Here is a 21,863-nt window from a genome sequence, read left to right on the forward strand (position 1 = left end):
ATGTGAAGCTGTAACATTCAGTGATGCTTCAGTGTGTGGTAGAATCTTTCTAAAAACAGGATTATTACAGTTGTCTTGATATATTCTCTTCACTTAAATTATCATTAATACACCTGATGTTGCCTCATACTAGAAATACTGCACTGGGCTTGTATGCCTCCGGAAACCAGTGCAGCTTCCGTCTACAAAGGTTTTTGTCCCAGATTCACAGAAGGTCACTGTGATCTTTGGCCACCAAAATAAAATCAGTTGATCCTTGAGTCCAAATGAATGAAGACATTCCCTCAAGGTGTTCTTAAGATATCGTCTTCTCAAGAATGGGACATTCCTCCAGCCACTGGCTGTCACCAGCACAGAGGCATTAATAGACTTTATAGATTACTTATAACCATTAGAATTGTAATCTGATCTGAAATATTATGCAATAGTTAGGCTCTACTAATGATGATGAATACTTGGATATAGCCCTTGTTAAGGTGTTTTGAGCAGCTGATCTTTAAAAACAGTACAAGAGTCAGAGTGGAACTTTAGCTCAAATAAAAACAACAACTTAAAGACATTAATTCACTTGTAATAATTTAATCTTTGCTTCATAAAAGTAGAGAAAGTAACGTATGACCCTTAGACACGGTCCTCTGGTTGTCTTGGCGATACACATGTGCAAGGTAGCATATTCCACATGTTTACGATAAAATAAGTAAAATTTGTGCATAAAGTTTAAATAGCGTTTTAATTTAAAACAAATAATTTCCCAGACTCACTTTTTATATTAAATAATGTAGAACTGTGTTTGTTCGATGGTCCGTGTCCAGGAAAACGTTCAAAGCGCTGCTTCAAACTACAGACACGGCTGCTGCAAACAGTTTTGGCCGTTGCTCTGAATCTGCTCCAGTGCATCGCTGCCATGTTCCATTCCGTCATCTTCCTCCTCTTCTTCTCTTTCTGTCTGTGCTTCCATGGTGGTGAGAGACATGGCAGCCTGACAACCCTCGTCAGTCCTCTCCTGCTCTCCCTCCTCGTCCTCCTCCTCGTCCTCCTCCTCATCATCCTGTCTTTCCATCTGCTCGTCGCTGCCCTTTAAGCTTCCATCTTCTTCCTCTTCTTCATCGTCCTCATCTCCCTCAGCAGTGCCTGGCCCCTCCGCATGTCTTATGAACCCACCACACCTCCCATCATCCTCCTCGTCCTTCTCCTCTGCCATCGACGCTCCTCCGAGCTCGCCTCCCTCTGCCTCTCCGGCACCTCCTTCGCTTCCTGTCCCATTCCCCGCCGCGGGACATTTGTGATCTCTGTAATAGCTGTGCCTGGTGAATCCCTTGTTGCAGGTGGAGCATCTGAAGCGGTAGTTGTCTGTGTGGGACTGCTGGTGCTCGAGCATGTGAGCCCTGCGGCTGAACGCCTTTTGACAGAAGAGACACTTGTAGGGTTTGATACCTGGAGAAGAGGAGTTTATGAGAATCTATATATAGAGGGTTTACCTACACTGTGTAAGATAACAGTTATTCCTACTTGCGTTACAATAGTTTTTTTTTTTTTTTTTACTTCAACGCTACATTACATAGGTTGTATATGCATTTTGCCTAAAACAGATATAAAACTGCATTCATGTGAGTAAACTGTTCCTGGAGGGGATGAGGCTACAGCTGATGTGTAGTTAAATTTAACATTTCACTTGTTGCCATTGTTTCTCCAGGTTTGTAGCTGAGCTCTTTCTGCAAATAACCAAATACTGTTGACATCGTGATGCTCAGTGTACATGAGTGGTCATGTGTTAGTATGGACAAATGTATACGCGTGTGTAGACAGATCATTTTAGAATGTAGTAGTAGTATTATGGGTGTATCCTTTGTGTAAATAATTCGCAGCTTTATTGACTCACCAGAGTGTGACAGAATATGAGCCTTGAGTTTGTCTGGTCTGTTGAATTCTTTGGTGCAGCCAACATGTGTTCTGGTGAGAAAACACAAACGTTAGCACAGCATTTAATGGAAAAGCCTGTAACTAAGACTGTGAAAGGAAAAAATCAAACAGGTACACAGCAGAACACGTGAGGAGGAAAAGGCAGAACAGACGGTTGTAAGAGAAGTTGAAAAGGCGGAGAGAGGAATGAGTTAAATAAGAGCGACTGCTTCCGTGAGTTCACCTGAAGGGACACTTGTATTTCTTGAAAGGTTCGTGGATGAGCATGTGTCGCTTCACTTTGTCCTTCCTGTTGAACGTGGCCTCACAGAGGGAACACTTGTACGGCTTCTCACCTGGGAAATGGAGCAGATCTGCTGTGAGGAATGAATTATACTGGAGTCGCTTTCGATTATTTGATGTGCAAATGATGACAAACTGTGAGATTCATCAACTTTACATTAATCAACATCAATCCATACACAAGGTACATTTACTTTGAAACTATACGGAAGAACATTTTTCATGTATTTGTACTTTACATAAGCAGATTTATTTTATTTTTCAGACTTAATCAATTAGGAGAGGGGAACTGATCCAATCACAGTGAGCAGGTAACATTAGGCCCCGCCTCCATCAGTGGTGCAGAAATAAAATAGATTCGGTTGAGGCCGAGGATCAGTGATAATGATGTAGTACAGCTTTGCATTGGGGGTTAAGCTACACTCAGTACTTCAATACTTAAAGTTCATTTAAAACAGTCCTTACTTTCACTCTTCCATTTATTTATTTATTCTTTTTTATTAATAAAATGCTGCATACTTTCTCCACCACTGATTTGAACACTACATCCTTGTTACTGAGCAGCCAATGAGGCCACAGTGTTTACACACTAACACTTTACCTGCCAAAACAATAAATATAGCAACGAATCTGCAACTGTTTGAGCTCAGTAACTAAGGAAATGCACAATTGTGTTGCTAAAAAATAAGTGTTTCAGACCTGAGTGAATACGAGTGTGGAGTTTGAGGTAGTGCTCCGTCTTGAAGGCCTTCTTACAGATCTGACACTTGAACCTCCCGCCAGCGCCATGAGTGGGGAGGTGGCGTCTGAAGTACCTTTCACACGGAAACACCTGACAGCCCCAGAGAGAGCAGATCTGATCAGACACTGCACCGAGACGTCAAAGGTGTAAGGTTTGTGTGTGTTCACATCCGTGTGTATTCTACCTTCTGACAGTGTGGGCAGGGGAAGTTGTGGGAGGCGGTCATCAGATGTTGTTCCAGTGCCTCCTGGGTAGAATATCTGCTCTGACACTTCACACACCTGAGAGGAAAGACAAAAAAGAGAAGTGTGGTGGGTTTAGTTGAGATCAATGATGATTTATTGGAGCAGCCGACCACATTCACATACAAACAGAACAGAGGGTCAAGTGCAGTCCGGAGGCAGGAAGTAACGTATTCATTTTGCTGCAGAGATCAGTGATTCTGTGATTTGTTTGGATCTGTCTCATGTTAGAAGCATCATCAACACCCCCACTCGCTCGCAGTGGATCCAGCGGGGGATCCCCTGCTGTGTTCTCACATCAGATTCTGCAAACTTTCTCTGGGCTTTATACTATTGGAGCCAGGTGGAGAAGGTCTGCAGAAAGTCTCTCACTCTGACATTTGTGTTTACACATACAGTACATGTCTCTGGAGTTCAGTGTGTGTCTGTGAGCAGCTTAAAGGTTCAGTGTGTAAGTTTTAGGTGAAAGGGATCTATTGGCAGAAACTGAATATAAAATAATCTGAATGATGTTTTCTCTCTGTGTTTCATCTCAACTGTACAAATTTTCTTTACCTTAGAATGAGCCCTTTGTATTTAAATACTTTATATTTACACCAGTACAGGGTCCTCTCTACGGAGGCCGCCATGTTTTTTCACAGTAGTCCAGAATGGACAAACTAAAACCTTTTGAGTTTTTATAAAACCTGAAGCTACCACAGGTTATTTCATGTTTGGAAGGGGAGGGTGAGGTGAGGGGTATTCAGCTGCAACATGCAATTTCACCACTAGATGTCACTAAATTCTACACACTGAACCTTAAAGATTTGGTTTTAGTCTTCATATTTTTACTGTTCACGCATGTGATTAACACAAACATCAAAACAGTGTGTTCCCTGTATTTTCCAACCTCCCCATCATTCAGTATTACTGAAAAAAAAACAAAAAACCTGAGATTAATATAATTACATTTTTCAAAAAAAGCGAAAGACAGCTGGGAGCTGTGGATTTGGGTAAACATTACTCCTCCAGGAGTAAAGCATGTGAATTCCCCGTGTTTATGCTATAACTGATGTGTAATCGATAGTTATGGGTGAGTGGCTGAGCTGACCTGAAGATGGTGGTTTCTTTGCGTGTGTTCTGCTGTGGGCAGAAGCAGTGGGAGTACTGGTGGACCCCCAGTTCAAACAGCGAGGGGAACACTTTGCTGCAGAGGTGGCAGCGGTAGGTCAGCTGCTCCTGGTGCGTCCTGATGTGCTCCAAGAACTGATCCAGCTTCTGGAAAGTCTGCGAGCAGGACTTTAACACGCACTTGTAAACCTGCAGGGAAGCAAACACAAAGTACAATTCACTGAACCACTTTATCCTGGGTGTTTTCTATCATTTCCTCCCACCAGTTACCAAGACATGTGTTACTTACTTTACTTTTGCCAGAAAATAACATGAATGAATTTAAGTGTATGATCATGTAGATGTTGGGACAGAGAACATCTGAAGTCAGCAGCTTCCTCTAGTTAACAGGCTGCTGTTTAGCATCTTAATTTTAGGTATTCCAATGAGTAGGAGAAACGAGTGGCTTTTAATTCTGCCTTGAAAAATCATTTTATATCTTTTATTATAACACAACCCAACAAAAGGAATCACAACAACCTCTTCAGAGATCCACACTAAAATATTCTAATTTCAAAACCCATCAACCATGCAATGGATTTGCCTTTTTAGAGACACTCACAACCGCTTGTTGATGTAGTGTTTTTGGTCACAACATTGCCTTAACTGATTCATCACATGAACGCCCTTCCTTAAGAAAATAAGCAGCATTAGCCTCGTCCACCAGTGGAGAGCGCGACATGGATAATCATTCAAAAGTGTTACTGACTCTGTTGTCTTTGCTAACAGCTGTTTACAATGATACAAAGACTTATGTGCACAGCCCAGCCTTTATAAGCGCAATCTGTTTACAACCGGCACTTGCATGCCCAGTGTAGGTGGTCAGGTGATCTGCCTTTTCAGGCATGTTAGTATAGACAGGGTTTAAAACTGATACAGAGCCAAAAACGCTGTCATGAACTGAGGCAGCCTATTTACCCTCTGACCACTCGACGCAAACACCCCACATGCACTCACCTGCTCCCCCTTGTGCAGGGTCAGGTGGGACTTGAGCTGGAAGTAGGTCTTGAACTTGCTGGCGCAGAACTGGCACTGGTAGGAGCTGTCAATCACCACGATCTGTTTGGTCTGAGCTTGGCACTGTTGGCTCTGGTCGGACTGCGTGTGCATCTGAGCCTGAGTGTGCATCTGAGCCTGAGTGTGCATCTGAGCCTGAGTGTGCCCGTTGCGCGCCGCCTCCCCCCGGCAGCCCTCCGGATCGGCCCGGGCCTCAGGCTCGCTCTCCTCCAGATCCGCCGGAGCTTCTGTGAACAATCATCGTCTTTACATTGATCATCATTCCTCTAATGTGAACTGTGGGATCCTGCTGAGAAGCTCCACCACAGCTTTAGTTATGACCTCATCAATATAATGTTACACATCATATGATCTAACCGATGTTACCTGATTGTGCCGCCTCTTCCTCTTCTTGTGTTTGACACTGCGTCTGCTGCTGAGGCCCCTCCTCCTCCTGCTCATCTGGCTGCTGCTCCCCGCCCCTCTCCTCCTCACTGGACGACACCGGCACCACTTTCACTGTGACGGGTAACCTGGACACTGTGCTGGCCACGCCCATTGGCCACACCTGGAGGGTGAGGACGGCTTCGGTTACAGAGGAATCTCTAAGTGTTTTCTAAGACATGATAGTTTCCTGTTCACTAAACCAGAGACTGCTGCATATGTCAGTGACAATTCATTACATTTAAAATCTCTCACACACACACACTCTACTGCAGGTATTCTTTCAGGTGTTCAGAATTAGTGCGTGAGGTTAAAGAAACTGTAATGACGTGTGAACCTTGTGTGTCTGCATGTGTTTCTTCACGTTTGACTTTTGGGCGAAGGCTCGGCCGCAGACGATGCACTGGAAGGGTTTCTCTCCAGTGTGACTGTAAAAGGAAAATGATAATAAGTCACGGACGTCTGTTCTTAGATGGATACACTGCCCCCTGTTGGCCAGTAACTCACCTTCTGATGTGCTGCTGAAGGTCAAAGTTTTTCGAGAAGATTTTGTCGCAGAAGTTACATTTCAACTTCGGACCCTTTCCCTTCAGCTGCTCTACTGTGGGGGGACATTTATTGAGTGAATATGTATCCTGTGATCAGTATAATACTTTTCAAAAGCCAAGGTTTTTATATGCAGTATCAATGATGAATAACTTTAATGTATAAGTTTAAAACTAAACAATATTTGTCTTGAACAGATCTGACAGAAGTCAGAACAGAAAAAATGAAGAAGAAGAATTCATTATTCTGTTGGTGGAGGCTGTGACACTAGCAGCAGTGGATTTTACATTTTTAATTGAGATGCGTCAAGTCTCTAATTTATATTTTTATAATTTATAAAATGTATAAAATTAGACGTATAGTATTTTGGCCAGATTGGAGAAAATAAGATTCTGAGATTTCAAGAATAAAGTCTAAATATTATGAGACCAAAGTTGTGTTTTAGAAAATTCTATCGTGATGCTTTTGTCTTTTGGTCAAATGTAAGTTTAGGCAACAGAACCTGCTTTGGTGCAGAAGAATCATTATCAGCAGGTTAATGCACTTTTAATCATTTTATTTCCTCACAGACCTGTTGCTCCGTCTGGGTTCTTCTTGCTGCTCCTGGGTCGTTTGGGAATGATGACCTTTTCAAAGTCGCCCAGCTCCGTCAGGTTGCTGGTGATGCTGCACGTCTTGGTTTTGGTGCACTGTTTCCCAGGGCTGTAGACGGGAGGGGTGGTGAATGACTGACTCTCCACACACTGACTGGGCACCTGGGGGATGGACGGGGACACACACACACACGTTGTACTATATTGCTTTTTCAACCAATTCTTTATTTTAATATTTGATTCCTGCAGTACCTTTGACTTTTGTCTTGTGCATAATAAGTACTATTCCGGGATGCACAGCAAACAGCAGACCTTACTCACTTGTACTGGATGGAAAGGCTGCAGACCCAGGGTGTGGATCTCTGCACCACCACCTCCGGCCATGTGAGGCAGTGTGCTGTACACCTGGACCACTGAGTTGCTGTGGCTCGCTGCAACTTGAGACGAGAGCGGCTGCTGGGCGGGTTGGCCGGCCGGGAGCGGGTGGGCCGGTGTTTGGCCAGGGGGGAGCGGGTGGGAGGACTGAGGCTGTTGCTGCTGCTGCTGCTGCTGCTGCTGCTGATGATGATGATGATGATGGTGGTGATGGTGCTGAAGGTAAGATACTCCAGCTGTGTGCATGCTCAGGTTACTCTGCCATGTGACATAAACAGATTTGAAAAGAGCTCAGCATTAGTGAATTATTTGCCAAATGTTTATATTTGTACAGACTGCTCATAAGAGTGAACACTGAGTATAGAGCTGAGAAATGTTTGCAGAATGAGCTGTGATGAGCGACTGGTTTGTAGTGAGTGGACGTGTGACTGGTGCGTTAGGGGTTAAAACAATGTGTAATGTCGCCCCCTGCTGTTTTACCTGTATAGGCGTCTGCATGGTGGCCATGGGCTGGTCGATGGAGGTGAAGGCTGAGATGGCTGACATGAGAACGTCATCGCTGACCAACACGTTGCCCTGGACCAGAGTGTGGGTTAGAGGGGAGGGAGGGACTGTGATGTAGGTGGAAACCTGGTGTATGAAAGAAAAGTGATACACAAACATTGAATACAAGTTTGATGTCATGATATTAAAACTATACAATCCAGTATATCTTATTTTTTATTTTCAGAGCACTGCATCTTTAAGCAGCTGCAGCTACAGCTACAACAAACAACAAATAATTCTTGTTTTGATATTTTCTGTCACTGTCGACATCTGTTCCTCTATTTGGTTCTTTTACCAGTTAATCACTTTTTGCCTAAACTAACCTACTCATATATAAAAACATGTCTACGCTCACCTGTCTGTTGGCAGGGGTCTGTGGTCCTGAGCTGATTGAGGGGACAGACGTGTAGGCGTTGGTGGAGGCCAAGGATACTGTGGACAGGGAGGGGGCGCTAGACTGGCACTGCTCTCTTTTGTGCATCATGAAGGCTGGCAGAGAGTTGAACTGTTTCTTACACTTCCCGCACAGGAACACGTCTTCGTCGTCTGCAGGAAGGACAAACGCAGAGAGATTGAGGCCAACACCACAGGAAATGATGGAGAGATGGAGCAACACATCTACACTGCAATACAACACAGTCTTAACCTCCAGTATTTACAGAAAGAATGTCAGTTTTAATAATATGACTGTATCCACCTATGGTCATGAGGGGGTCTAGGAGAGATTTGATGAAACTAATATCTGAATGTCTGTTGTTACATGAATTGTATTTGCTGAACGTACCCATAGACTGGATGGTGGGCGTCCCGGAGACATTCTGGTTGTTTGGGTCGGGAACTCCGCCTTGGCCGTCCAGCAGAGACTGGACCGCTAACACAGTCTGGTTGTCCATCCCTGAAGAGGACAAGGCAGAAGAGGATGTTGGCGGAGGAACAGAGACACAAACGCACACAGGTCTGACAATATAAGCTTAGTCTTTAAGTCTCTTATGGGGCGGCTGTGGATCAGGAGACACAGTGGATCATCAATCCACTCTTCAACATACTGTGTGTCCCAAGTGTCTTTGGGCTGCACTGTGAGTGGTCATTAAGACTAAATACAGACCATTTACCATGCAAGGGTCAATAAACCAAGAGGGGAGATCAGTATCTGACCCTGAAGATGAAATCATATCAATAAAAAAAATCATATTGTGTGATTTAATTGAAGATTATAAGTTTCATTTAACGTCATGCAGTCACTGCAACTCTATAGTTGCCTTGAAACAAATGAGCGGTCACTTGTGTCTTAGCGGGGCTAGTTTTCCCTTACCATTTAAAACAAAGGGTGATTTTTCATTTGAAACCATGACTCTGATATTATAGATTCCACCTGCTATTGAAATAACATCATCAGTCTCTTCGAAAAGAAGCTGCAACCTGCAAACTGGCCTTTGCTTTGTTTATTTTTGTTATGCTTGTATAAGTGTGAAATTCTATGTCTGTTTCTTTTATTTGAGACCTGCTCTATGGAAGGTGCTATTTCAAATCAACTTGATTTATAAGTGAAGGAATAAAAATAAAAATGATGACCTACACCTCAGGAGAATGACACAAAGAGTCGCTGTAAATCCAGTCTGTGCATTATACATATATAGTGAGTGACCTGATGCAGAGACACATGGAGTGTGAACAGCAGGAAGCAGCTCACATCATTCCACTGCCTGACTGCAACACACGATCACACCAGTCTGTCCAGAAGCTCTAAGCCATGATCAATGATCAATCTGTTGGTTTGTTTACAGTACAGACATGGATGTTGTGATTGTTGTCACACATATTAACGCATTCACGCGGTTTGTGGTGAGTTCCCTGTGCATCAACATTGACCCGGTATATTGTCGTTGATTCAAATATACATTCAGGTTTGATTCTCGTTGTGGTGACGCGGTTAATAAGAAAACATTCCCACCTTCAAGCACTTCAAATATTGCCTGCGCCATCTTGTCGCTCTCCTGCTGGGCGATAGGTGCTCGATTAGCAGAGGCTGCCGGTTCACGTGCACCACCCAGGCAGTGTATATCTATATATTTATGATGATTGTCGTTTCCGCTCAGTGCGACGATTATAGACACAAAGACGATATTACATCTATCGATATTCACAATACACAGCTGAGGGTGTGGAAATATAAACCAGCTGAAAAAACACTGTGTTTGTCTGACGGCTCGACATAGAAGAACTGAAGTTACACAGATTGGCGCTACTCCACATATAACCATTTAAAACTCTGAAAGAACACAGTTAAATGTGGAGTAACTCTAATCTGCGTATGAATAACCAGAGCATAATCTAATCTAATCAAACACATGCTCATCTCAAGTAAATTAACAGAACGATCCCAGTAATTCCCATTTAACCGTGTAACTTGAACGCATCTTTAAATCAACAAATCTGCGCTCGGCAGAGTGATTGACAGGCGTTTGCTCCAATCATACAGCGTCCCTGCAGCCCGGCGGAAGCTGCCGCGTTCTGCCCAATGGTAGCCCTCCAATAGGCACACGTGCCCATTTCGCGGTAAAAAAGATTTCGCGCGAAAACCGTCCGACCCTTGTTTAGACGTGGATCAGCTGGGACAATAACAACAATAACAGCCGATAACGGGGTTGGGTCGGCGCTTGTCGGACGTGGACCGCTCCCGGTGTGAACAACCGAAGCACCGGCGGCTGCTCCCCGAGAGGATGCGTGTGTATTCCGCCGCTTTATCTCCTGTTCGCTCCAGTTTTGTCGGACTGCTTCCTGCGTGCCCCAAACAAAACGAGGGGGTAGAAGAACTGCGGCTAATAACTTAGCTAACATGCTAACCTGCCACACATCACCTGAGTAGACCGAGCTGCGGGCTCTCCGCTGTGCTGAGTGGCGCTTCCACACGTGTGCTGTCAAGTGGACCTGTGAGACATGGCGACGGGCTGTGTACAGTAGCTATTTCACGTCGATAGCTCACTTCTGGAAAGCTGCGACAAAGTTTTCCCAGCCTGTAAAATAAGCCCCGTGTGTGGTGTTGGCGCACAGGCTCGAGCTGTGGAGGTGCACATGTGTGACCCGGAGGCTGCTGCGGGTTGTTGGTGAACTTGTGTCGGTGTGTTGTTAGTACAGTAGCTAGCTCGTTAGCCGGGCTGTGGTGGCTGTGTTGAGGGCACAGGGTGGCCGAGGCCTCGCGGCTTTACTGTACTGACAGATGAAAACAAAAGGTTAGCACGCTAGCTGCTAACCTCCAGCGTTTATTACCCTCTCGGCCAAAGTGCCACTATTTACCCTGATAATCACATCCGCCGCTGAGCCTCGGGGCGCAGGCTTAGTGTACATTTAGCAACATTATTTGATTTGCTTAATTTCCTGTTTGGCATCATATCCTGCCTTAACCATTACTACATCTGATTTAGCACGTTTCCCGTAAGAGGGGTAACTTTGTTGGAATGATGTTATAATGTGTTTATAGGATATTTTGTAGAAACAGTAGCTGGGACCCTCAGAGGAAGACACCTCGTGTTGAGATGTTGGAGCTTCCTGTGATCGCCTGCATGAAAACTTCCAGCAGCTTTCACCACCCTTGCTTAAATTCCCAGATCGCAGCAAATGCAAAGCGCCGTGGATCCTCGGTCTAACCACAGCATCTTAGTTTGAGTCCTGCAAAGGGGGCCACTCAGTGACGCCACTGCCATGTCAGAGACTCTGATCACGGGCCAGACGTCTGAGGACCTGTTGGCCGACTTCGAGACGCTGCTGAACTCTGGCAGCATTGAGCTGGGCGAGGACCACCAGATAGTGATCATCACCAGCCCTGGTAGTGAGGGGCTCCACCCGGCCATCGCGCCCACCAGCACAGGGGAGATCCTGCTGTTCGCCACACCCCAGGGCCCGGCTGATGTTGGGGTCCAGGACAAGAGGCGGCCGGCTCTGGGGAGACCTCCGGTGAGGAGATGGGGGAGGTAGTTGTGGGAGGAAGTGAGAGAGTGAGAGGGGAAGTGTTGAGATGAGGAATATACATATTTATAGATTGCTTGGAAATGTTGACACACAGCAGAAGTGAAAAAGTCAGTCCACCTGTTGCTTATAAACATTTTGTTTTGCTCTAAGTTCATCATTTTAGCAACATGTAGTTTGCATGAGGTGCTTTGAAATCTGTGCATTGGGATCTTTTTAGGTAAAGAGGAAGTTGGACCTGGATAGTGATCATCAGTATGTTAGCACCACTCGAGCGTCTATTGGCCAAGCACCACCTTCGACACCTGCTCCTCCCAGAGGTACAAACACACACTCAACACACTACAGTGTGGCTTGGGTCACAATTTTCAGTCTGAACCCAAGAGAAAATAAGACGACTCGAACCGTGCAGGAATCTGATGTTTTCCTAATTACAGGCACATACAGTGTTGAAAAAAAGGAAGTAAATAACCCAGCCACCATGAATGAATAGATATAATTTCAAAGTTTCTGTCTAGTCCCAACTGCATTTAGCCCGGTATCATCACTGTAACACACACTCACGCAGCTCAAAAGCTCTGTGAGTGCTCGATCAATCCTTTCCTCCCCACTGACAGAAATTTGAATGTTTGCTACTTAATTAATCAAAAGGCAACAATAAGCTGGACAATAAAAGGGTGTAGTGCTGCAGCTAGCGATTATTTTCCGTATCAATTAAATATTCTATTCAATTAAAATCCTCGAGTACATGTGGAAAATCAAACGAAGAATATTTTTGCTTAAAGAAACAATCATTTGATTATTAAGACTCGTTTCTTTTGATTGACTCTTTGCTGCAGCTCTAAAAAGTGGGTGGTATCACACTGAGTTAACTGACATTAACAAAGACCTCTAAACAGTTCAACAATGATGCAATGTAGGGATGTCTGGGTTATTGGAAAATCATTTATCAGATTAGCTGAGGTCAAATAGAGTGAGTCCTCTTTGACAAGGCTTGTCATGCTGGATTGAAATAATCCTGATTTGGAAATCCCACAATTTTCCAGTTCCTCGAACCACAACGGAGAAGTCGCGGTATGACACTTCCTTGAATCTGACCACCAAGCGCTTTCTGAGCCTGTTGTCTGAGTCAGCTGACGGCGTGGTGGATCTGAACTGGGCCTCTCAGGTCCTAGATGTCCAGAAGAGACGTATCTACGACATCACCAACGTCCTGGAGGGAATCCAGCTAATCTCCAAGAAATCCAAGAACAACATCCAATGGCTGTGAGTGTAAAACAAGCCTGTAGTGTAAAATACTGCTGCGGTGAGGCAACTGAAGGAAAGATAATTATGATCACACCAAAGTCCCTTATTCCAGCCGTAACACATTGCGGCTTGTATTTGTGTTTTGATTTTTCTCGGCACTCTTCCCCTGCAGTGGTAACCGAATCGATGCAACATTGGTTTCCCGCCATAAAGACTTGCAGCAGGAGGTGTGTGACCTCACTGAGGCTGAGGGGCAGCTGGACGAGCTTATTTCCAAATGCAATCTGCAGCTCCGGCTGCTCACAGAGGACCCACAGAACAAGAAATATCCTTTGATCTTGAAGACCCATGATGGGATGAATGGAAAGTAGGGGTGTAACGATTCATCTATGACATCGATGTATCAATTTATATTCCTACGATCCAACTACATCGATCTTTGCTCGGCAAGTTGGCCTTCCGGACGCCATATATTGATCTAATATTGTTTTAAAAGGTAATTAATTTATTGTATCGATACTAGGAAATAACGCATTGCATTTAAGCACGCCAGACTTTATACTGATGTGTTTTTTTAGCACTTTTAATGATAAAGGCGTTAAACATTACTCGATTCATTCTGCCTGTCTGTGACCTCATCACCACGCGCCAGCAGCAGCGCATATATCAAAACATAGCATTATGGCAGAGGAGAAGCCGGTGAGCGAGAAATAATCAGGCCACCATTGCGGCTCCAGTGTGTGGAAACACTTTTGCAAAGAGATGCTCTAAATAAGTCGCTGGCTGTTTGTAGGATATGTAAAGGTCAAGTTAAGTACCACAGCAACATGTCAAGCGCCATGGGATTGCATCACACAACACAGCCGGTCCAGGCACCTTTTTTTTAGATTAGATTCAACTTTATTGTCATTGTACAGAGTACAGGTACTGAGACAACGAAATGCAGTTTAGCATCTAACCAGAGTGCAAAATAGCAATAAAAGTGCAGAGTCTGTGCATATGTAAAGTGGAATAATTGAATAAATAAGATATATACAGTAAGAGTTGGGTGTGAAAAAAAGAACATAATTGGGACTAGCTACCTCTTGTAGCGTTCCCGCTGCAGCAGCAGCGCAAGGTGAAGTCAGCTCTGCAGAAGCCTCAGGCCTCGCCAGCATGTTTAGTCAGAGACTGAATATATAAATATAATGGATATAAACATGTTTATATCCATAATTTATACCTGATTCTCTGAAACAACAGGAATCTAGGAAACTTCACCTGCACTGTCCAGTATCCAGGTATTTATTTCAGTCACACTGGTTGAATTTTTGGCTAAAAAGTTACTGAATCAATTTCAAGTCACTGAATCATTTCGAATCATATCGTTCTAAATGAACCAATATCGTCCTTGAATCGTATTGGCAACCAAGAATCGTGATTTGAATCGAATCGTTGTTAAAACGAATCGTTACACCCTAATGGAAAGTGATTTCAGCAGCACCAGTGAAGCCTGATCAAAAGGGCCATGGTCATGAACAGAGGTTTTTTTTTCCACCTAGAATTTTTAGACCCGAAGGTCTCTGGTCCAGTCCAGGGACATTGTACTTGAGTAAGGGGCTCAAAGTTTACGGTTACCAGCTATGATGGAATGGTAACTGCTCAGTGACGAGTAGAGGAGGCTGGTCTGCCAGTGTTGTTGTGTCTGTTCTTGTATTCAGATATTTAGGCTTGGACAACATCTTAGTTTTGTCATTCCCTTGCAGCTGTTTGGTCCTTAACTGTTGTGTTCATCACGTTGGGCTATGTGCGCTGCCAGGACTTGAGGAAGTCCTTTGATTCCCCAGATCAGCTGGTGATGGTGATCAGAGCTCCACCTGAGACCCAGATGCAAGTTTCAGAACCCAGCGAGGTACGGACCAAAAAAGTTGAACCCATTGAGACCTGTGACTATGCTCTCACAGTGGGCGCAACTGGCCAGAATCTGTTGGTTGAAAACCACCTAAAACCTGAGGGTTTTATGAAGAGCAGACAGAATTGCCAACGTTTACAAAAACATGAACTTCCCAGCCTCTGAAGCACATAGAGATTTGAAAAAAAACACATTTGATTCGGTAAACATTTGGCAGCAAATTCAGCGAGATCCACCTTTCCTTCTCAAACATGTCCCATGCCGACTGAGTCTTTGTCAGTGGATCTGCAGGAACATCATCTGGGTCTCAATTTACTTCATCGTTAATTTCATCATTCTTCTGCTCCCTGTGCTTAGATCGCCAGCCTTTGTCTAAAATACAACTTTGAAAACGTTTTTGCCTGCTACAAACTACATTTACCATAATGCATTTCACCGTTCCCACACATATTTCAGTGAATCTCGATGTATTTCATCATGTCTTTAAAATGATGACACCATATAAAATGCTCATCTGGCTTCAAAGGGAGAAGCGCTCAAATGTCGCTCTTTGTCATAAAGGTATTTACACTCATAGAGCATCAGGTCTACACGGGTTAAATCACACTCATATTCATTCAAATATATTTATTTTGAGGCTATGAGGTTTTGACGGTGTGTTTTTGTCAACGTCCCTCAGGGTTACCAGGTGTCACTAAAGAGCACGCATGGTCCAATCGATGTCTTCCTCTGTCCAGAGGACAGCTCTGGCGTCTGTAGCCCCATGACAGGAAATAGTCCCACAAAACCCAACACTGACCCCTCCCTGGTCCCGCCTCACACACAACCCACAGACCAATCACTTTCCACACCCGCTCTGGAGGTGGGTTTATCGTCCCCAGTGTCGACGTCTTCCACAGTGACAGCAGTCTCCCAGCAGGAACCGTCATCACTGGTGTTAGGTGGGGACACAGGTGAGTATCCACATTTGTCTGTGAAAAAAATGTGCATCATATTATATATAAATATATATATATATATATATATATATATATATATATATATATTTAATGGAGTTAAAGAGTAAGTGATACTGATAAAATCTTGAAAATTACTGTTGCTCCTCTTGGAGAACAGCTGCTGTGGTCAACCTGAACTCATGACGGTTACAGTGGTGAGGGTGAACTGATTAGATTTTAAAGGTCAAAGGTCACCTGATCACGCCAGATGGTTTTTACACAGAACCAATTTGGAAGGTTTTGTTGAAAAGGGCGGGTGAACAACAATCTGTCAGGAGAAGAGTGAAATGATCTTTCGGCTCTTTGCTCTTTTTTCATGAAGAAATATTTTTTTTAGTTCTGATACAATTGTTGCTACAACAGCATCTATACTAACCTCTTAGGCCGTTCCATTTGTACCTCTGCCAAGGAGATTCTAGCCGTTTTCAGACTTGTCCTTTGGAGGATCTCTGGAGAATTGGGTCCAGACTTTCTCTGCAGTTTTCCTTACACATGCACAACGCAGCGGGAAATTCTCTTCTCAGACACGTTCACAACAGTAACAAATTCTCTGCAGGATTCAGGTGCGGGGTAGTGCAGATGCATGGAAGCATGTTAAAGAGAACCACAGATGGGCTAAAAATATAACTGCGGTACCTCACTCGTCATTTGGAGCTGATGAAAAAATATGATTGCCAATAGAAACACATAATTCTCTATCTGACTTAAACCATTTAAGGTCAGCTCTTAATATACCAACAGGGATTTAGTATATGTCACTAGTGGCACTGAGGTTGAGCAGTAGTAAATTAAGCTATCACCAGTGTCAGAACTCATCAGTAAATCATCTGTGTCCTTAATGACAGCTGTTTCAATATTCAATAAACAATATTCAACCCAGACTAGAACTAGCTCAGTAGTTATTGAGAATGTTGAAATCACAGATGTGTGTAGGAGTTGGCTAAGAGTTAGTTAGGTAGTATGGCAATACAGTTATTCCTAATATTCTTAAGACGGCTTTAGTTGTTGTTATTAGTGTTGAAGTCAAGAAGGTGACACCTGAAATGCACCACCCCCGCTCTCCCTAGTATGCTGAGAAAATAATCTCTCATATGCAATGTGTACTTTTTCATATACAAAACTCGAATTGCTGTATCCTTCAATTTATTCGGATCGATCCAAAATGTTAAAGGTTTCTTCCTCAGGACATGCGCCACTACTCAACAGTTTTCCATGAAATTTTCATGCCCCAGCTGCATTTTTGCACAGTCCTGCTAACTGACAAACGCAGATGAAAACATTACCTCTTTGGTGCAAGGATGGAAGATGATGAACTTGAAAAATCTGTTATTAACTGAAATAACTAATTGACTGGTTTGGACTGAATGGCAAGTTGATTAAACATTAAAAGGCCATTGGCCAATTTATTATATAGTTTTATGAAACATTAGGTTTAGCACTGCACACGACCACTCCCAGCTGTGGAGTCATTGGTATAGTTGTCTCTTTGTAAGACATAGTATAAATATATGTATACATACAGATAAGCATATTTTTCACATTTTACTTTGTGTGACAGAATCGCTACTGGGAGGTGATCCGTTCTCCAACCTTGGAGACATGCCCGACTTTGACCTCTCACCCCTCTCTTCCTCGGACTTCCTGAACGGAGAAGGCCTCCCTCTCCCGTTGTACGGTTTCATCAACCTGTCCCCCCCTCACAGTCATGATTACCATTTTGGACTGGAGGACCACGAAGGCATCAGTGAACTGTTTGACTGTGACTTTGGTGACCTGTCACAGGTTTTGGGGGACAGTTAGATAATAAAGGAGGAGGAGAAACGTGGGGAAATCATTCGAAATTTAGGACTTAACCCTCTGTCCCCTGCGGCTTCTAAAGGAAGGAAAACCAACATTTTATGGAGAATATTTGTAAAAAAAAAAAAAAAAAAATGAATGTTAATGTTTTAATTGTGGGGTGAACGAAAATAATTTGCATAGCAATTGCCTGTGATCCCTAAAATTACAAAATCTTGAAGTCCCCCAAATTATACAGCACATTATTAGCACTTCTCTTTGGCCATTTAAACATTTTAGACAAGACTTCAGCTTTAGTATAGCTATTTAAATTATTTATATGAATGTTATTTTCATACTTTGTACCAAGTGAGGTGTTTTGTTGTTATTGATAATGTTTTATCCGAGTGGATTGTGCAGGTGTTTGTGTATGATTGAGTATGGATTCATTCGGCTGGTTTCCTTCACATGAATTAACTACAACTTATAATGCTGGTTTCTTACAAGGCTCCCTCGGTTGTGTTTTCAGTAGGTAAAGTTTCCATCCCAGGGACTGTTGAATAAGCAAAAAAAAGATTTTGTGCATGAAGTGCTGCAATCCTGAAAAACTGGATCCACTAACATCTCTGTAACTGACAGTTAAATCCCAGGTCCAACAGTTCAACAGTCTCACCGTAATAATTTCTTGTGGGCTAAACGCTCACTTGGAGCTAGATGCTTTTTTCATATACAATATATGCTTACAATACATTTTCAACAGTGGTAATTCTACTTCATAAGAAACCTTTCACGTTGCCTCAATTGAAACAAATAATTTGGTCCTGGAGGATAAACAAGAAATTAATATTCATGTGTAGGAAACCAGGTGATGACAGACTGCTGCAGTTATGCTAGCGGGTACAAACTAATACTGAATATATTGTTCTCTATTAGTTAGCTAGGCGTTTAGCCATAGTCTCAGGTGTTCAGAGCAGAGTAAAGTCTTGAATCAAATGTTTGTGATGCAACATGAGACTGACTGTTTTAGATGTGTCATGGATGATGCGTAGGTTGAATAGGTTTAGAAAATGTTTGACGTGGGTGATCAGTTCAGGAAGTTAACATTCATGCCTTAAGTCAGCGTCCCATTCACCGAGTATAGGGATGCACATCTTGTCTTGGCCCCCAAAACAATCAATTCCTCCTTGTTTTCCTGCCATATTGGAATCATGTGTCATCTCCACACGCCACAACACACCGTGGTTGTGTTTTTGTTGAAACCACCTTCACAATTAAGCAACAATAACCGATGTTTAAACATCAGTTTCAGATGAAACAGTGCTACATGTTGTGTGTTGTAGTTAGAAATGTAGAAATGCATCAAACGTTTTCTCATTCTAAGTTATGTAAGCTAACATGTTTTTGTTTTTTTGTTCCTTATGTATAGGGTTTTAATGTGTGCGGGTGTATGTGTGTGGGAAAAAAACTAATTGTTTTGTTTAATTTCATATTTATTAAAAAAAAAAAAAAATTCTAGAAAAAAATTGTACAAAAATTTCCATACATTTTCTGGCAGGAAGGGACTTAACCCCCACACGAAACTTGTTAAATCTTAACAAGTTGTGCATTTGTAAATGAGTCCATTAGTGGTGAGAGGAAGTATTGTGTTTGTAATGTAGCTTCTCATTAGTCGCACATACACATTTTGCTACGTATTTGTCCGCTTGTGACAAAAAGATTTAACCGTCATAACTTTTCATTTCATTTGCAACCTTAGATTTGGATCTTGATGCCAAAAATATCACTTTCCCCTTCATTTACAGCCTTCTCAGTCACACCAGTTTAAATCATTAATACTGCAGGTTCGGGCTACATAGCTATTCTAAGGTTGTACAGGGATTATCGTGTAGCCTGTGTGTGCCTCTGACTCATGTGAATGTGTGAAAAACGTGTAACCAGTCAACTTTTTTTATTTCTTTTGTTTTAATCTTCAGGTCTGTGGAAACATAAAGGTGCTATATGAAAGTCTTTGCTACTCTTTATGGCTAGCATTCGTAGCTGTTTATTTACCAATCTGCTGATATTGCTGCAAGTTCATCATCAAACTTCATCCCTTTCCTTTGCGATGGAAAACACGACAGTCCAGACTCCTGTTTTGCTTTTCTTTTATCGAAGTTAGCATGCTAACAGTCCAGAGGCAAATAACACTTATATATAGCACCTTTAAAATCCACCAAATAATTTCAGTACGATCTGAAAGATTTCCAGCTGATAGCATTGGCATAAGCCACGTAAACGTTCTTAGAATTGATCCTTTTTCTTTTTCTGTGGCCTCCAACGTTGTTCGCCAAAAGTGAGCAGCTTATGTCGTCCTGAGTGAAAGTCGTGCCATGTTTTGGTTCCCTGCAGGACAGATGCAGTGCCTTGTTAGGGTAAAATATCAATTATTCATTCATTGTTGAATCAGGGTTTATTTTCTGTGCGATCTTGGCAAAAAATGTTTTTTGGTGTTATGTTTTTTTTGTGTGTATCAAGTCAACATTGCACCTGGGTTGAAATCAAATCACGTACAGTCAAAATGACAAAAAGGTCAGCAGGATGTGTCTGACATTTAAGTCATTCATCATGAAATACAACATTTGAAACATTTCCAGGTGTTAATCTTAAAAGGTGTATGTCTTTGTGTTGGACACAGAAATGTCAAAATGCAAGTGAATTGACTCCAACCCTTATATAGTCAAAGTGCTTTTATCCAGCAACTTAACAATCAACCACAGCATTTGTTAACAATTGTTTATTTGTTGATACATTCTGGGTTTAAATAAAATGCAGGTTTGTACTTCTCAATTATTAATAGCCTCCGATATGCCCTTTTGTATCGCCCTTTCTTTGACAAAAATAAAAAGTTAACTATTTTCATTTGACTTATTTGCTTGTATTTCTGTAATACAAAAAGAAAAAACACCTATGTGTCACTGCAAATTGATAATTTTAGAAATTAAGGATTGACCCTAAAAGATTATCAAAGCTAGAAATAACTGGACAAAATGCATTTAAAGGTTTTTGCTCTTTGTCAGCAGTGTTTGTCACAGAGAACTGAATAGTATCACACCTATGCAGCTAGAGGGAGCTTTTTACTAAAGACAGAAAACATGCTGAGAAACCCTGCCAGTTGTTCATCAAAGAGTAAATGATCTGTATTTATTTATTGATGAATATTATAGGCAATTTGCCATTCACCCATTTACATTAACTCAGTGCATTTATGCACAGCACTTTCTCTATGACACATAAGTATCCTGCTCAAGGACACTTCAGCACGTGGATTGCGGGAGACTGGGATGAAACTGCTGACCTTCTGGTGGAATGTCCTTAGACAGAGGTGATATATTTAATAGGCTTTTGCATTACATCAATTGATTTTTTTTTTTCAGAGAGCATATTTGGGTCATAATTGTCAATTGGAACTAAATCTTGTTCAGTTGAGTGTCCTGGGTAAGAGCTAATATAAGCATTAGGATCGTCTTAGAGTCTTACGCTCAATTAAATGTTTGCTGGAATCGTTTGGACCTCACTATTTCACTAATGAATATGTGATATCTGTTTTATTCCTAATTTTTTCCCCCCAAAGAATAGAAATGACATGGCCAACATTGTAACTTTATAATGTCTAATTCTGTAGTAAAATTGTTTTAAGTAAAGTTTTTAAGCAACTTAACAGGTAACTTTATATTTGAGACAAACCGTGTTGCACATGTATGATTTAATAATTGTTGAATCCATTGTTCCTGGACTTTGACTTGCAGCTGTGGGTCACAGAAGAAAAATGTCCGTTCAGGATCACAAGCCAATAAGTTATGTATGTGTGGGTGGTTCCTATCAGTCATTAACTGTCACTTTTCCAGAGAAGGGCGTGTGACTGATCATAAAAGTAGAAACTCAAATGATTTCCTTTTAAATTCCAATGTTGTTAATCCTTCACTCCGTCACCTGCAGTGGTGAATTCATGAGTTCATATCCTCTATTGAAAAGTGTGTGTCGCAAGATAAGACATGTTTCTCTTGACATTTGATTCATCAGATCCAGATCATGTTGAACATTATTATTATAATTTCCATCATCATTATTGAGTCATTATATCCGCAGGGAAAGTGACAGACAGCATAAATTGTG

At 42.3% G+C, this 21,863-nt stretch overlaps 2 protein-coding genes across 4 annotated transcripts; one reads left to right on the top strand and one right to left on the bottom strand.

Annotated features, from left to right (window-relative positions):
• Positions 1–563: 563 nt before the first annotated feature.
• Positions 564–9,939, bottom strand: znf341 (zinc finger protein 341). Of its 3 annotated transcripts, XM_069526051.1 has the most exons (17): positions 9,787–9,939; positions 8,620–8,730; positions 8,191–8,381; positions 7,770–7,919; positions 7,236–7,547; positions 6,893–7,076; positions 6,283–6,376; positions 6,113–6,203; positions 5,719–5,899; positions 5,488–5,579; positions 5,293–5,451; positions 4,277–4,485; positions 3,129–3,225; positions 2,902–3,034; positions 2,144–2,255; positions 1,880–1,950; positions 564–1,434 (listed from the first exon to the last, which is right to left on the bottom strand). In XM_069526051.1, exons 1-17 carry the CDS (start codon positions 9,815–9,817, stop codon positions 839–841), a joined length of 2,814 nt encoding a protein of 937 aa, XP_069382152.1. In that variant the 5' UTR covers positions 9,818–9,939; the 3' UTR covers positions 564–838. The 3 variants fall into 3 exon arrangements, with proteins under 3 accessions (XP_069382152.1, XP_069382151.1, XP_069382150.1); XM_069526050.1 differs by having other exon boundaries at positions 5,293–5,579; positions 6,283–6,373; XM_069526049.1 differs by having other exon boundaries at positions 5,293–5,579.
• A 451-nt stretch (positions 9,940–10,390) lies between these two features.
• On the top strand, positions 10,391–20,605 carry e2f1 (E2F transcription factor 1). Its single transcript, XM_069526054.1, has 7 exons — positions 10,391–11,786; positions 12,019–12,118; positions 12,845–13,064; positions 13,219–13,371; positions 14,823–14,937; positions 15,617–15,890; positions 17,494–20,605. Exons 1-7 carry the CDS (start codon positions 11,535–11,537, stop codon positions 17,733–17,735), a joined length of 1,356 nt encoding a protein of 451 aa, XP_069382155.1. The 5' UTR covers positions 10,391–11,534; the 3' UTR covers positions 17,736–20,605.
• The last annotated feature ends 1,258 nt before the right edge of the window (positions 20,606–21,863 follow it).

The sequence above is a fragment of the Paralichthys olivaceus genome, chromosome 6 (genome assembly GCF_024713975.1).
Source record: "Paralichthys olivaceus isolate ysfri-2021 chromosome 6, ASM2471397v2, whole genome shotgun sequence".
In the NCBI taxonomy this organism is placed as follows: Eukaryota; Metazoa; Chordata; class Actinopteri; order Pleuronectiformes; family Paralichthyidae; genus Paralichthys; species Paralichthys olivaceus.